The following is a 15745-nucleotide window of genomic DNA, read 5'->3' as shown; positions in this document are numbered from 1 at the left end:
AGAAGGCATTTTAAGTTGCAGTAGGGAATATGAAGGAGAAAAAGGCAAAATACAGGGAAAATTTAGAATTATGATAATGGCAACAAAGATTTTTAGATTACAAAGAATGGAAGATGCTTATTAGGAAGTAGTAGGAAACAATGTTGAAGATGTAAAATGGGACCAGATCATGGAAGTTCCAGAAAGCTAATTTTAAGAAGTTTGAGACTAAATCAACACATTGTATACCAAAAGCTTAAATAATGTTGTATGTCAATTGTATCTCAATAAAGCTGGAAAAAAGTTTGGGACTTGATTTGAAAGACAAAGGAGAACTATTCAATTTAAAACTCTTTCCACATGTGCTAAGTAGATGTGTCAGGCATATATAGGCAATGGTTTAAAAGAATAACTTAGTAAAACTAGTCTGGCAGAAAGAGTGAACAATAGCTGAAGGAAAGAATACTGACTAAGAAGTATTTTATTAATCCAGGAATGAGATGATGAATGTCTATACTATTGGAAAATGGATAATGAAAATATGAGACATTCTAAAGGAAGACATAATCAAGTAGAGGAAATGAAGGAAAAAGATTATTTCAAGCTGTCTAAATGAAGCTAGAATAGGAAATTATGAAATGTGAAAAAGAGAAGAATGAAAAAGAAAAGAAAATGATAAATGTGCTTCACTGATGAAACAGATGAAAAATCTATTGAAGATAAGTAAGAGATGGATGATATTCAGAGACTAACTCTTCAGTTCAGTTCAGTCACTCAGCTGTGTCCGACTCTTTGCGACCCCATGGACTGCAGCACGCCAGGCTTCCCTATCCATCACCAACTCCCGGAGCTTACTCAAACTCATGTCCATCGAGTCAGTGATGCCATCCAACCATCTCATCCTCTGTCATCCTCTTCTCCTCCCGCCTTCAATCTTTCCCAGCATCAGGGTCTTTTCAAATGAGTCAGTTCTTCACATCAGGTGGCCAAAGTATTGGAGTTTCATCTTTAGCATCAGTTCTTCCAATGAATATTCAGGACTGATTTCCTTTAGGATTGACTAGTTTGGTCTCCCTGCAGTCCAGGGGACTCTCAAGAGTCTTCTCCAATACCACAGTTTACAAGCATCAATTTTGAACTTTCTTAAGAGACTGACTCTTGAGAAAGCCAAAAGAGCACAAATCACCAAACTTAAGTCATAGGGTGTTACCGTTCTAAAAGAAAATTCATTCATTATTTTTCAAATTATAAAAGGTTATATATGATAAATTCCCTCAAAAAAAGTTTCAATGTATCAGTAATGAGTTACCTTTATAGGCAGCAAGATGGTTTCCTTTGAAAGGAGAGTTGTATGAATTTTTTTTTGGGGGGGGGGGGCAGGGTTAGAGGAGGAAGGCTGGGAAGAATGAAGAATCAACGGGTGACCCTGAAATTACAGCAAGTCATAAAAGGAGATGACATGCAGGCAGCTGAAAATACAGAATTGCAGATTAAAAGAAATGTGGGCTGGAAATATAGATATGAAGTCATCTACATAAAGTGAACGATTGAATTAAGGAGGATGAGCTAATTGAAAAAAAGAAAGATGTTATGACAGAGCTTTGGATGAACTGGGGAGAAAAATAGGATAATTAGGGAGCCAGAAGAATTTATTTGTACCCAAAGACCCTTAATGTATCACAAATATTTAAAATCAATAGATTTTGTATTTTAAATATCATTTTGAAAAATAAATAAATATCATTTTTTACAAAATACAATATTCTATAATGAAAAACATGAATTAGTATCAGGATGCTGGGGTTATAACTATGAGAAAAACAAACTTGAACCATTAAATGATAAGGAAATTTATCCTGTAGCAAGAGGTAACTTAGGAATTGCATAGCAATTCATTGCATAGTCTCTTTCTGGAGTACCTTCTAAAGAGTAAGGATATTTTTTCTTTGAACCACCTCCCCCTGGCCAGAATTAGATCACATGCTCATTCCTGAACCAAATATTGGCACAAAGATTGGAGATGATATTAAATCTTAAAGACAGACTGATCATATGAGACACACTGGACATCGAGGAATTATCACAACATCTACTACGTGACGAATTTCAACTAACATAAAATTTATAGGTTGTTTAGAACATTACTGACTACAAACAGTATATGGTGCAAAGTGAGAATAAATACAGACTCTTTTTTACAAGCTGCTTGACGTTGAGTAGTTCACCTAACTGTTGGATCCAGTTAGTGGTTTTTAAATTGTGCTCCAAAAAGTCCTAGAGGGTCCATGGCCCCCTCCATAGCTGCTGATAGAGAAGTCAACAGGCATGGCTCCAGTGTTCTTTCAACTCTCCCTTCAAACACAAGTAGCTCTACTTCGTTTTAATTCTGAGCCTCCAAATCTTTAACAGAAGGTTCTACAATTCAAAGAAAGATCAAAAACCAATAAATCAGGATGATCCCTACGATTCCATGAAATTTAGAGATGATATGAAGAAGGTAAATAGAAGATATGAAGAAGAGAATTAGCCATTGAAGAAACAATATAATTCAAGCATGAAGGGAGAAAAAGCAATTAATGAGTTGGCAGAAATTTCAGACTTTCCTATCCGATAAAAAGTTTATCAGATGAGGCTATGTTTCAGTTGTCTTGAAAGTCAGTACTAATAACCCTTTATAGTTATGGTGCAGAAAAACCAAATCCATCAAAATTTGCCTTAATTTTAACCTAATTTCACTTGCATGTAAAAATAATCCCATAAATTTCTACAGCATGATAAACTTTCTGAAGTGCTTTTCCATACATTATTTTATATTTATTATAAGGGGCTTCCCAGGTGGCTCAGTGGTAAAGAATCTGCCTGCCAATGCAGGAGACATAAGAGACACAGGTTCGATCCCTGGTTTGAGAAGATCCCCTGCAGGAGGGCATGGCAACCTGCTTCAATATTCTTACCTGGAGAATCTCATGGACAGAGTAGCCTGGCAGGGTGTGGTCTTAGGGTCACAAAGAGTCGGACACAAGTGAGTGACTGAGCATGCACACATGCACGATATATAAAACTGGAAAGGCAGATATCATTAAACTCATATTGCAAATGAAAATACAAAGAGAAAAGCAACACTTAGTATGGTCTGACTCATGTATCTCCTTAGGAAGACTACAGTGAAAGGTTTAGTTTTAAAGAAAAAGATAAAGTACGAGTTAAGAGAAACAGAATAAATGAGAAATACTATGCAGAGAATTATGTGTATGCAGGAACAGGCCAATGGACTGGGTGAAGTAATGGACACTAAAAGATTAGAAGTCAATCCAAGAACTAAGTGGGGTGTGTAATGGTACAGATGATAGAAATGGATGCTCAGGTTGGAGAAGAAGGAGGGCCAAATGACAAAGCCCAAAGGAAGCAGTATTTAATGATGAATTTCAAGGTAATGGAAATATTAGTCTAGATACATAGAGTCAAAGCTTATGAGGACCTGGTAGTTTAGGTGGATGAATATCGGCAACTTTTCCTTTTAATAAATATATGCTTTCTAATGGTGAATGAAGCAGAGAAGAAATGTGTAGATAAGTTGCTTATACAGTAGAATGGTTAAGATCACAGGTTCTGGAGCCAAATTTGAATTGCAATCCTCATTTAATTTTCCTTGTTGTGTAACTTTAGGCAACTACTTAAATGCATTCTGCCTCAAGTTCCTTGTCTGTTAACTGGGAATATAATTTTTTAACAAACCAAAGTGCCTGGCATGTAATAATCCATGCAAGTATTTGTTGAGCATCTACTATGTGCTAGGCATTGTTACCTAGTATTACTACTAATGTGAATTCAGGGCTTCCCTGGTGGTACAGTAAGTAAAGAATCTGCCTGCAAGGCAGGAAACCCAGGTTCAATCCCTGGGTTGGGAAGATCCCCTGGAGAAGGAAATGGCAATCCACTCCAATATTCTTGCCTGAGAAATCGCAGGGACAGAGGGACGTGGCAGGTGACAGTGCATGGGGGCCCAAGAGTTGGACACAACTTAAAGACTAAACCACCGCCAAGGTGAATTCAAGGGGTTCTACGATTATTTTCTCTACTTTTAAACTAAAGTGGTCTGAAATCCTAGTGGCGGTAGGAATGAAACTACCTTAAGGAAAGGTACCACGTTTCATACTTATCCTATAGCACCTTAATATATTCAGGGATCTAAGAGGTGCTAAAAACTTTTAATGAACATAAGAAGAAAAGCATGATGAACATGATATGGAACATGATATGAAATAAATGTGACTCATCTTTGCCTAAAATAGGATTTGATGAAATGTAAGGTGATTTATTCAGGATAAAGCAAATGGCAATAAAAAATAAATTACAAAACTTGGTGAGATCAGTCAATGTCAGCCAAACAGACAGTAGTTAATGGCACGATAGTAGTTCATAGTCACTTTGTAAAACTGCATAGAAAGTGACAGGTATAGTATAGTGCTGAGTTAATTGTATAGTATACAGGAAAGTATAGTGCTAAGGGTTTAATCACTGATTGAACCAGATGGCTTATTCTAATCAAGGAAATAACCACAACCCTGTAGACCACCATGTTACAGATAGATGCTCCTCATTTAAATGTGAACAGATTACTACAGATTACTACAATTTCCTTACCAATAATAAAAAATAAAGCTTAGTAGTTGGTAAGTCACTGGCATTATGTTAACTTTAGCAGAACAGCATATTTGGGGCTAGAAACTTAACTGACTTAATTAACAACCCTAAACTTGTGAGATTAACTTGGGTTAATACTGCATTATAAATTCAGATCCAAGGATATTCTAGAAAATAAGTAAGACAATATAAAAAACATTATTCTAGTTCATAAGCTAGATGGTCTTTGACTCAACAAGCTTAATGAATAAAAGAATTTATTCCTCTTAATATATCCATCCTGGATACATACTAAAAAACATGGGTTAACAGTTAAAATGACTATGGATACTGAAGAATACAAAAATAAAGAGAGTCAATTCAGCAATTAATTAAACTTTTTAAAACTTTAGGAGACTAAGGGAAAGCATCTGTTAGAAAACCTCAAAATTTTAATCTAAATTTGACTAATATTTGTGTTGTTACTTGGAATTTAGTCAAACACCACCTGATTAATAAAAAAAGTCTTATATGCTAAATTGATTTTTTAAAAAACAATGATATTAGGTTTAAAATAATGTACATTTTTCTTTACACATGATGTTCTAAAACTTTGCTTTCAAGCTGCTTATTTGCACACTAAAATGATTTTTAAAAGAAAATTTGCAACCATTTTTCTTTAATTTTTTATATTGGGTTTTCTTGGAGTAAGTGTATGAAGTAAATAACTTAGGAATTAATTAGATGGCTTGCTTTATACTAGTGATCTGTTCTAGACTCATTCCTAAGATACAAAGCCCAATTGATAAAAATATAATTAAGCTAAGATATATGGCTAAACTTATATTCAGACATAGTATCTTACAATTCTGTAAATTAAAAAAGAGTTGGTTTTCTGTAAGTTTTTCTTCTGTCAAGGTTACAAAGTGGAACAAACTTCTATGTCTTTCTACATTTTTCAACAACTGAAATCATGGAGCTGTTGTAATCAGCTAAGTTTTATAGAAGATACTCTGAAATATATCAATTCTTTTATAATAATTACTATGAAACAATAGGGAAGTAGGAAGGGAGAGAGAAGGGGAAAAAATCCAGTATGCAACTGATGAAAGTAGAAACTCATCATTTCTTATGTCTTTGTTTTTCTCTTATAATTACTTAATCTTAGGAGCACATTAAATTAAAATTAGAAATCTTTAAGAAATGATTTTCCACTGAAAATATGCTTTTGGTTTTATAGCCCTTATAGCTTTTAAATATCCTAAACTTTTAGTACATTGTCTGTTTTCTACCCATTTTATTCAAAGCTGTTAGTGCAGCAAATAAACAGTACAAGCTTTGATCTCATTAAATTACAACTTATAGTTCCTAGAGTCATAAATATCATGCCCTTTTCTCCTTTACCCCTCCTCTTTTGGTATGAGGTAGTCTGTTAAATATCACTATCTCCTTGAGTGCTCTGACGTTTACTCAGACAAATAGCAGAGGTTATGAATGCAGCACACAGATAGTATCAGGAATCCTTCATGATTGCCATAATGGTGAACCCAGCATTCAGAACTGTAATACTTAGTTTTATCTAACAAGTAAGTTTGGTCTGTTTAACTTTGCTCCACACACAAAAAAAGAATTCCATCTTATCACAAACCAATAACTGTCCTGGACAAAATCAAACCACAGCATAAAAGAAAAAGAAAAATTAACTTCGGAAAAATTAATGATTAAAAGTTTTAAATGAGTAATCTAAAAAAATGTTTTTAATATTAGGCTTGATTAGCCTCTAAAGAAGAAAAACAGAAAAAAAGTTTTCTTAAAGTTAAAAATCAAGACTACACTAAGAAACACAAAATTCTTATACTGAGAATGCCTGAAATATTAAAAACTATCTGCTAAAATACATTCATAAATGCTTATCCTTTCAGCTATTTGAATATGGAACTCTCAAAGGTAATAACATTCCCACTTTACCCTTCTATAAAATCTCTCTTCCAAAAACTATTTAGCAGCATGATTACTGTTTCTGTAGTGACAGAGGCCACCATCGTATGACACCCCTGAACAAGGTGGAAGATGTGGGAAAAGGGGGCAAGTGTGCTCAGGAGCAGCACTATTCTACTCATGTACAGACATCCTTTACTCCTTTCACATAAATCCAGCACGGGAAACTCTCCATGGATTCACACAGACCTCATCTCCATCTACAGGTCGGTCTTAAACTATACATTAGAAATACAATAGCCTAGAAGGAAATGGCAACCCCCTCCAGTACTCTTGCCTAGAGAATCCCATGGACAGAGGAGCCTAGTAGGCTACAGTCCATGGGGTCGCAAAGAGTCAGACACAACTGAGTGACTAAATAACAAACAAACAATTACGTTACAATGAAATATTTGTTCTTATTTAATGAAAAATACATAATTTAGTAGAGAACTTTATGAGGTATAATATTTTCATAATAATGCAAACACTAATTGAATAGAGGCACATATGACTCTTTTAATATAATCACCAAATTAATGATTTAATCATTTAGGACAATGGTAACAGTGTCAAACAAAAAAATAAAGCGACATCACTAAAAATGTGTTTATTCACAACTATTCAGCCAATATTGTTTATATTTCCATTCAAAGTTTGTATTGATAAAAATGAATGGCTCAGGGAGGAAGGTTCAAAAGGGAGGGGATATATTTATATCTATGGCGGATTCATGTTGAGGTTTGACAGAAAACAACAAAATTCCGTAAAGCAATTATCCTTCAATTAAAAAATAAATTAATTTTAAAAAGGAAAAAAAAGAATCAGAGTATTTTAGCATAAAAAAAATGAACGGTCCATTTAACAATTCTGATTGAAATGACAGACAAAATTTTCAAATTACAGCTTTCTCTCCCCATATTAAAAGAGCCATCTTTAGTATTCTTTAATGTGACTGAAAAAAAAATATTCTTTACATATAAATTGTCCTCTTAGGTAGTTTGTTGGATAGACATAAGACTTTTAAGGGCTAGAGACACATGCTTATTACCATTCTAACATTCTGTACTGGGCTACTTCTATGATCTTACTTCTGGTCCCTGGATAAAGTCCAGGGAATATGAAACCAATTTATGGGCAGTTATACAATCAAGTCAGGAAGATCTTCTGGAGAAGGGAATGGCTACCCACTCCAGTATTCTTGCCTGGAGAAATCCATGGACAGAGGAGACTGGCAGGCTACAATCCATGGGGTGGCAAAAAATCGGACACGACTGAGACTAACACTTTCACTTGTTTTATATATAAGAACAAGACTAGATAAAATAGTGTTACAAATATTAATGGTCTTTGAACCCTGGTTTAGCATTTAGAATTCACATTAATCTTTAGCCCAAGTGGTCCTGCTTTTCTTGAAATGATACTAAAAGATAAAGCAGTAAAATTTCCTGATTTCTTGAATTATGCACTAAAGTATATGTCATTCATCTGGTAGCACAAACATTCTCAAAACTTAAGCCTGTGTCTCTATAAATAAATTATCTTAATATATTTTCAATTTTGGTAAAATTACAGTTAAAAACTTTTCCAGTTTCTGCTCCAGCATGTAAGAAGCTTAGTTACAAGTTTCCATTTGATTCTACCACACGTAAAAAGCTGAGCAAACTGAAAATCAACAACTCCTCTTACATCTGCTAAAGAAATGAGGTCATAAGACAAACTGCTGCCTCAAAAATCAGAGGAATGGAGAGGTGGCTATAGAAAATCATAAACAGAAACCTTCACAGGCACCAATGCCAAGGTAGGAAAAACTGAACTGTAATTGACTAATTCCTGGAGGCTTAGAGTAGACAATTAAAAAATTCAGCAGGACACACTCATGGGGGCCCTCAAACTTTTGTGACATTTTATCTCAAGGTCCTCTCACAGTGAATATCAGTGAAAAATTCCTCCTGCTAGAACCAGGAGGAAAAGGAACCATTCTGAAATACACCAACTCATTCTGTTCTTATCAACAAGTCCTGCCTTTATGAGAAACTATTTGACTTGAATATAAACTACCTGAGGGAAGAGTAATATCCAACTCTCCAACCATCCTGTACAATATGAGGTGGGTGGGAAGGGACTGAGAAACACTGGTGAAATTCACAATCCAAGGGCAACAGGACCATAAGACACCCATTCCCCCACCTTTATATTACTACAGGCCTATTAACTGCAATTCTTTTCAACCAGTATATCATGTCTGTCTTCCAACAAATAAATTACAAGGCATACTAAAAGGCAAAAAACAAAGTTTGAAGAGACTAAACAAGCCTCAGATCCAGAGTCAGATATGTCAGGAATTTAGAACTATCAGACTTGGGTTATCAGACTTATCAGTTTTTAAGACATAGATTTAAAAACTATGAATAAAAAAAAAACTATGAATAATATGCTAAAAGCTTTAATAGAAAAAACAGACAAAACATGAGAGAATAGATGGATAATGTAAAGAGAGGATGTAAATTCTAAACAAGAATCAAAGAGAAATGCTTCAGAAACACTGCAATAGAAATGAAGAATGCCTTTGTTGGTCTCAATAGTAGATTGGACATGGCTGAGGAAATAATCTCTCAGCTTGAGGATATGACAACAGAAATTCCAAAACTGAAAACAAAAATTAAAAAGACTGAAAGAGGCATAAGAGAACATCCATCAATTGAGGGTCACATAAGCAAATTATAACCCATGCATAATGGAAATACCAGAAGGAGAGGAAAAGAAAGAAAAGAAGCAATATTTGAAGCACTGATGACTGACTTTCCCCAAATTAATGTCACACACCAAACCACAATCCAAGAAACTCAGAGAACACAAGAAAATGTGACCAAAAAATTAAACCCAGGTATATCATATTCAAACTTCAGAAAATCACAGACATTTTAATGTCACTTAGTGATTGCTCCAAAGGATTTTCTGAGTGTCAGTAAAGACAGGTACTTAATTCTCTCAGGGATAAGGAGGTGGTCCAAAGTGGTATTATTCCATTTAGGGCTTTGAAAAGATTAGGAGAAGGAAATAAGAGGTCATGTTCAGTAAAAAGAAAAAGGCCTTGCCTACTTCTCTTTCCTCTCATACCACCCTCCCCTTGTAACAGAGGAGATATTTTTAGTTACAAATAATGGAAAATTAAACTAGTCCTAATGAAACTGCTTTAAAAAAATAATCGGGATTCATTGGCTCACAAAACTGAAAGTCTATAGGTAGGGCAAATATAGGGTTGATCCATTCAGGAACTCATAAATGTCATCAAAGAACAGATTTCTTTAACATCACGTAATCTGGCATCCACATCATCAGGTTGCTCCTTTTTAGCTTCTCATGACTGTATTAATAGTATGACTGCCAGCCCCAGTAGGGGTTACATTCTTCCTGGTTTATAACCATTGGCTAAGGTCATTTATCTATTCCTGAACCAATGATTGTGGCTAGAGTAATGAAATATGTTTATGGCTTTCTGCCAATTTAGGGTTCCTCTCTAAAGCTGGAGGCATCAAAACAAGAATCTGTGTAAGTTTAGGAAGGACAAAGGGGATTGATGCTCAGTAAGCAACCAATAAATATCCAATGTACTCCTTCACTCAAAGTGCTCCGGCCATACCAGACTTTTTCTAGTTCCTTAAATACACTAAACTCTACCTTATCAAGGCTTTTGCTGTTCCTTTGCCTGAACTATTAATCTCGTCCCACCACTTTACCTACAATGTAATAAAGTCACCTATGAAAATATCATCACATTCTTTATTTTTTCTTCATATCATTTATAACAATTTTAAATTATTTCATCTGTGTGACTGTTTTATATATAACTCCTCCATTGGACTCAACAAAGCAGGAACATGTTTATTTTCTTCATATCTGTATCCTCAGTGCCATATAGTACCTGGCACATAGAGCTACTCAAATACTGAATGAATGAATGGTGCTAATGAGATTAACATATAGCGAATGCTTATTGATAATACATGCCACCATAAAAATGTTTGCCACTAATCATGAGTCAAAGAAACAATATTTTGAGTGGGTTAGAATAAATTCATTCATTACACTTATTGAAATCTTAACTCAAAGTTTATAAATCTGTATTTAAAACATTTTCTTTATCTTTCTACAAATAAAACTACCCAACTTTTCTGATATTATTTCATAAAACTAATTATGTTAGGTCAATTTTTATATAATACAAAAAATTATATCAATCATACCTTCTTTAAACTGTGTATCTCAGATTCTTGTTTTTTATTTAAATCCGAAAGTCTTTTGTTTAACTGTATTGCTTCCTGTACTGCAACATGAAAGACACTTAGGAAAACATTATTTCAATGTACATTTTAAGGAAATACTTACTAACATGGACAAGGAAAATGACTTCAATGAAATATATATTTAGTTATTGCTAATTTAATAATGTTAATTAAACTGCCATTTACTATTACTAGTATCAGATAAGTTCAATTTATTCATTATAAATAAGTTCATTTAAACATTTCCTATTAAATATGTAAGTTTAAGTAAGATAGAACCTACCATTTTGTTCTAACTTTTCATGATTCTCTTTTACCAATCCAAATTGACCTGTTATTATAGCATAGTATTTCTCAATTTCATTCAGTTGCTTCTGATGATCTTCTTTAGCCAGAAGATGTAACTGGACTTTCTGTTCCTATTTTGAAAAGTTATTTTAAATGTTCTACATACATAACACATACATACATATACACACATTTATTAAATATATATAAAATTTTATCATTTTAATAACTATTGTTATTAACATAAATATGTCATGAAAAAGTACTCTCTTACACCTTAGGGAGAAAATTAGTTAACAGATATTTCTAAATCTAGGGAGTATACCTTAGGGAGAAAATTAGTTAACAGATATGTCTAAATCTAGGTAAAATTGAAGCACTTTTTTCCTATAACAAAATAATCACTTAAAATTTTATTTCCCTTACTTATAATTTTTAAAAAAAATCAGTTGGTTGTTTATAGAAAAGTTAATTAGTCCAGTACAGCACTAAGCAAAGTGAGGGGAGTATTATTAAAGAAATAATTTTGACAATTTAGGAAATAAATTTTCCTCTAAATTTGCTGGCATATGCATTATCAAAAATTATCAGATAATTTTTCTGAAATTAATTTTAATGATACAGCACCTTCTCACTGTGTTAAAAATGGAATCATAAAAACAATATCTATCAGTGACAGGGAGACAATATAATATAGCAGAAAGTTAACTTAAGCTGGGAGACATAGTTGGTAAAAACTGGACCCTATGTATCAATAGAATATAATATGGGCCTTCACTGCTTTCAGCTAAAGGAGTCTGTCTTTCCATACTCAGAAAAATGACTTAAAGTTTTTAAAAGAAATATTATGTTAACAGAATCAGTAACATTCTTCAAAAGTTTTTGACTTTGGCATTAGCAGAATCATTGATTGGTTTCATAACTTTCATTCATTTCTGCCACATGCTTTCGTTTCTATTTAGAGATGAAAAACAAAGAACAATGTAGGCCCATCAACAAGTACTCAGTAATTACTTTCTGAGTGAACTGCTATCTCATACAGTTTCAATACTGGCAATTTGTTAGATTTACCTAGCCAGCGTCTATTTCCCTTACACAAAAGTAACACAATTTCAAGTATTTATTTGAAATACTTCTTCATTATAATCTGCTAGGACTAAAATTCACAGGGTCCTATACTTCCCTAGTAAAGTGTAGGGCATATTACCCCAAACAAACCAACTGATTCCTACTTTATTGGAATGTCAATTGTGAGCAAAAGAGACCATAAAACTAAAGAAGTTCAGTGGCGACCCTATCCAGACTGATATGAGACCTCTGTCCTGGGTTTCTACATCCTGCTTCACAAACCCTGGTATTAACCTAGTCCCTGTTCATTTTCTAAACCATTCCTGACTCTGATTGTGTCTCCCCTAAATTTCCTTTTGTGTAAGTTAAACAGAGCCATTTTATACTGCTTAACACCAAAAAACAGGCAGTACAGTAGAGTGGTCAAAAGATAGTCTGCCTATGCTTAAATCTTGCCTTTGTAATTTAGTTGCTGTGTGATTTTGGGAAAATAATCTACCCTGTCTTTAAAGTAGATTACAACAGCATCTCCCTCTTAGAGTTGTGCAGATAACATAAATTATTAATAATACATACAGAGCACTAAAACAAGAGCCTGTTACATAACAAGTACAGTATACTGTTTTGTTATTATTATTCCTTAAATGATAAAGTGCCTTCAATAGATTAATTAGTTTTTATCTGGAATAAGAATAACCCTCTGTAATATTAATAAGGAACACATGTTGTAATTTAAGTTGTATCTAACTATATTAACTTGGGAAATCTGGTGAACATCTTTTCAAAGATTTTTTTTAAATGATTTTAAGCAAAATGATAAGCTGGAAACATTTCTAAAAGATCAGTTAAATTTTTTTCATGTACTTCTATGGGCTTTTCAAATTCACTACTTAAATCATTTGAATTAAGCATGCAGCAGTCATAAATTCAAACAAACTGACAAGTACACTTACTCCTGAGATCTCATACTTACCTGTTCAGTCGCTTCAGTCATGTCTGACTCTTTGCGATCCCACGGACTGTAGCCTGCCAGGCTCCTCTGTCCATGGAATTTCCCAGTCAAGAATACTGGAATAGGTTGCCATGCCCTTCTCCAATTATGCTTACCTAGGTAGTCACTATTATCAATAACTAAACAATGAAAAATAACGACCCATATTCTGTACCTCTAAAATATCACTTAATTCTCTAATCTAGAGGTCAATCTAGTCAAAGTTATGATTGTTCCAGTAGTCATGTATGGATGTCAGAGTTGGATTATAAAGAAAGCTGAGCGCCGAAGAATTGATGCTTTTGAACTGTGGTGTGGGAGAAGACACTTGAGAGTCCCTTGGACTGCAAGGAGATCCAACCAGTCAATCCTAAAGGAAATCAGTCCTGAATATTCACTAGAAGGACTGATACTGAAGCTGAAACTCCAATACTTTAGCCATCTAATGTGAAGAACCAACTCACTGGAAAAGACCCTGATGCTGGGAAAGAATGAAGGTGGGAGAAGAAGGGGACGATAGAGGATGAGATGGTTGGATGGCACCATGGATGTGAGTTTGTGGCATCATGGATATGAGTTTGCGTAAGCTCCAGGAGTTGGTGACGGACAGGGAAATCTAGCGTGCTGCAGTCAATGGGGTCGCAGAGAGTCGGACACGACTGGTTGACTGAACTGAACTGAGAGAATTACATTCCTTTCAGGAAATGTATAGCAACCCAATACAATTTCACTAAAGATTGGTCTAAAAACATTTTTTTCAATTTAAGGAATTCTCTCAATCTACAAGTCAAATCAATTTTCATGTAGCCTTTATGAGAATACTGTCCACTACATATAATCAGACATTAATACTGTCAATGCCTGCAAAGGTTAACTAATCCTGATAATTAAGAATGCAGCAAAGGGGAATTCCCTGGTAGTCCAGGGGTTAGAACTCTGAACTTCCACTGTAGGGGACACAAGTTCGATCCCTGGTTGGGGAACTACGATCCTGCATGCCGCATGGGGCAGCAAAAAAAAAAAAGAAAAATGCAGCAAAGATTAAAGTGAGTTCATAGGTATTCTCTACATACATAGAGCTCTATACACATTAGATTAGTTTGTGATATACCCTATTCCAACATTCTTTGCTTGAAGCCAAAGTTGAATTAAAATGCAGCTTCATTAGTTCTGCATGACACAACTTCTGATTTTCAAATACAATTAGTCTACTCAATGGCCATGATAAATGCTATAAAGTCTTTCAAATCACAGTAGGCATCTATAGCTCACTGGCTCACATAGGACCCTGTAAGACTGTTCACATATGAACCTAGCTGGCTGCCTTGATTTAGTTTTGAGATGAAGAGGGCAGTTTGCCACTAGCTGCGTAACTGTCAACAGTGTAAATTCTTTGGGAAGCAACAACAAAAAGCACCTGCCTGAGAAACCTAGGAACATTATAAAAATAACACAACTATAGTGATGGTGCTGATATAACATTACATAGGTGTGTGTGTCAGTTGCTCAGTTGTGTTTAACTCTTCGTGACCCCATGACTATAGCCCACCAGGCTCCTCTGTCCATGGAATTCTCCAGGCAAGAATACTGGAGTGGGTTGCCATTCCCTTCTTCAGGGGATCCTCCCAACCCAGGATCGAACCCAGGTCTCCAAATGCAGGCAGATTCTTTATCAACTGAGTCACCAGATGGTACCATGATAAAGATTATGACTAAGAAATCACTGAGTATATAGTGTTTTTGTTCTTTTTAACTCTGTGAATTGTGTCAACTTGTTTTCTCTTTCACACAATTTTACTGTCTTTTACTAAATGCAAAAGACTGTTCACAAGAAAATATATCAGGATTCACTGCTTTCTAAATACATATATACCTTATTTTAAACAAATTTAATCTTTGAAAATCAAGATTACAGGAAAACAACACATACATAATTATGAGCATGTGTGTGTATGTGTGTGTGTCTCTGTGTGTGTCTCTGTGTGTGGTCTGAAAGTTTACTTAAAAGACCCTTAAGGCACTTAAAATAGAAATAATTTAAAAATAACATTTACACTCAACTTTCTACAACCATACTTACTAATAAAGCAAAGCTGCTCATTTTCTCCTTTCTTGTTTCCTTATAGAGACTGATCTGCAAAGTCTCTATAAGGAAATAAATGAACAATTAGTTCATATAAGTAAATTTTAGAGAAAAAGATTCAAAACCCAAAACCAAACTATATATATTACTCATCCTATTTATATATTTATAAATAAACTTTATATATTTCCTCATTTTGCAAATTACCTTTTAGTTTCTTCAATATAAACCCAAAATAAATAATGGGCTATAAAATTCACTTTTCAAAAACTCATGGTAACCTTAAGATATTTTCACCTTTTTGGTCACAACTTAAAAACACTAAAGTTACATATTTTATGTGTACAGATGTATATAATATTATAATCACAAAGATTATTTCCAGACAAATCTTTAGTCTAAAAATATTCTACTCTGAACGAAAATATGTGGTAATTCCAAATCTCATCA

At 34.1% G+C, this 15745-nt stretch overlaps 1 protein-coding gene across 1 annotated transcript in view; it reads right to left on the bottom strand.

The window, feature by feature from the left end:
- CCDC73 (coiled-coil domain containing 73) overlaps positions 1-15745 on the bottom strand; it is a 106272-nt gene that overhangs the window by 43454 nt on the left and 47073 nt on the right. The window contains exons 7-8 of the mRNA XM_065943844.1: positions 11149-11284; positions 10827-10906 (exon numbers count right to left, since the gene is read on the bottom strand). Of these exons, the coding sequence (XP_065799916.1) occupies positions 10827-10906; positions 11149-11284 (216 nt within the window). The remainder of the gene's footprint in view (positions 1-10826; positions 10907-11148; positions 11285-15745) is intronic.

This window comes from Muntiacus reevesi, chromosome 9 (assembly GCF_963930625.1).
Source record: "Muntiacus reevesi chromosome 9, mMunRee1.1, whole genome shotgun sequence".
In the NCBI taxonomy this organism is placed as follows: Eukaryota; Metazoa; Chordata; class Mammalia; order Artiodactyla; family Cervidae; genus Muntiacus; species Muntiacus reevesi.
Note: the sequence above shows the minus strand (reverse complement) of the source record. Positions and strands in the feature narration are given on the sequence as shown.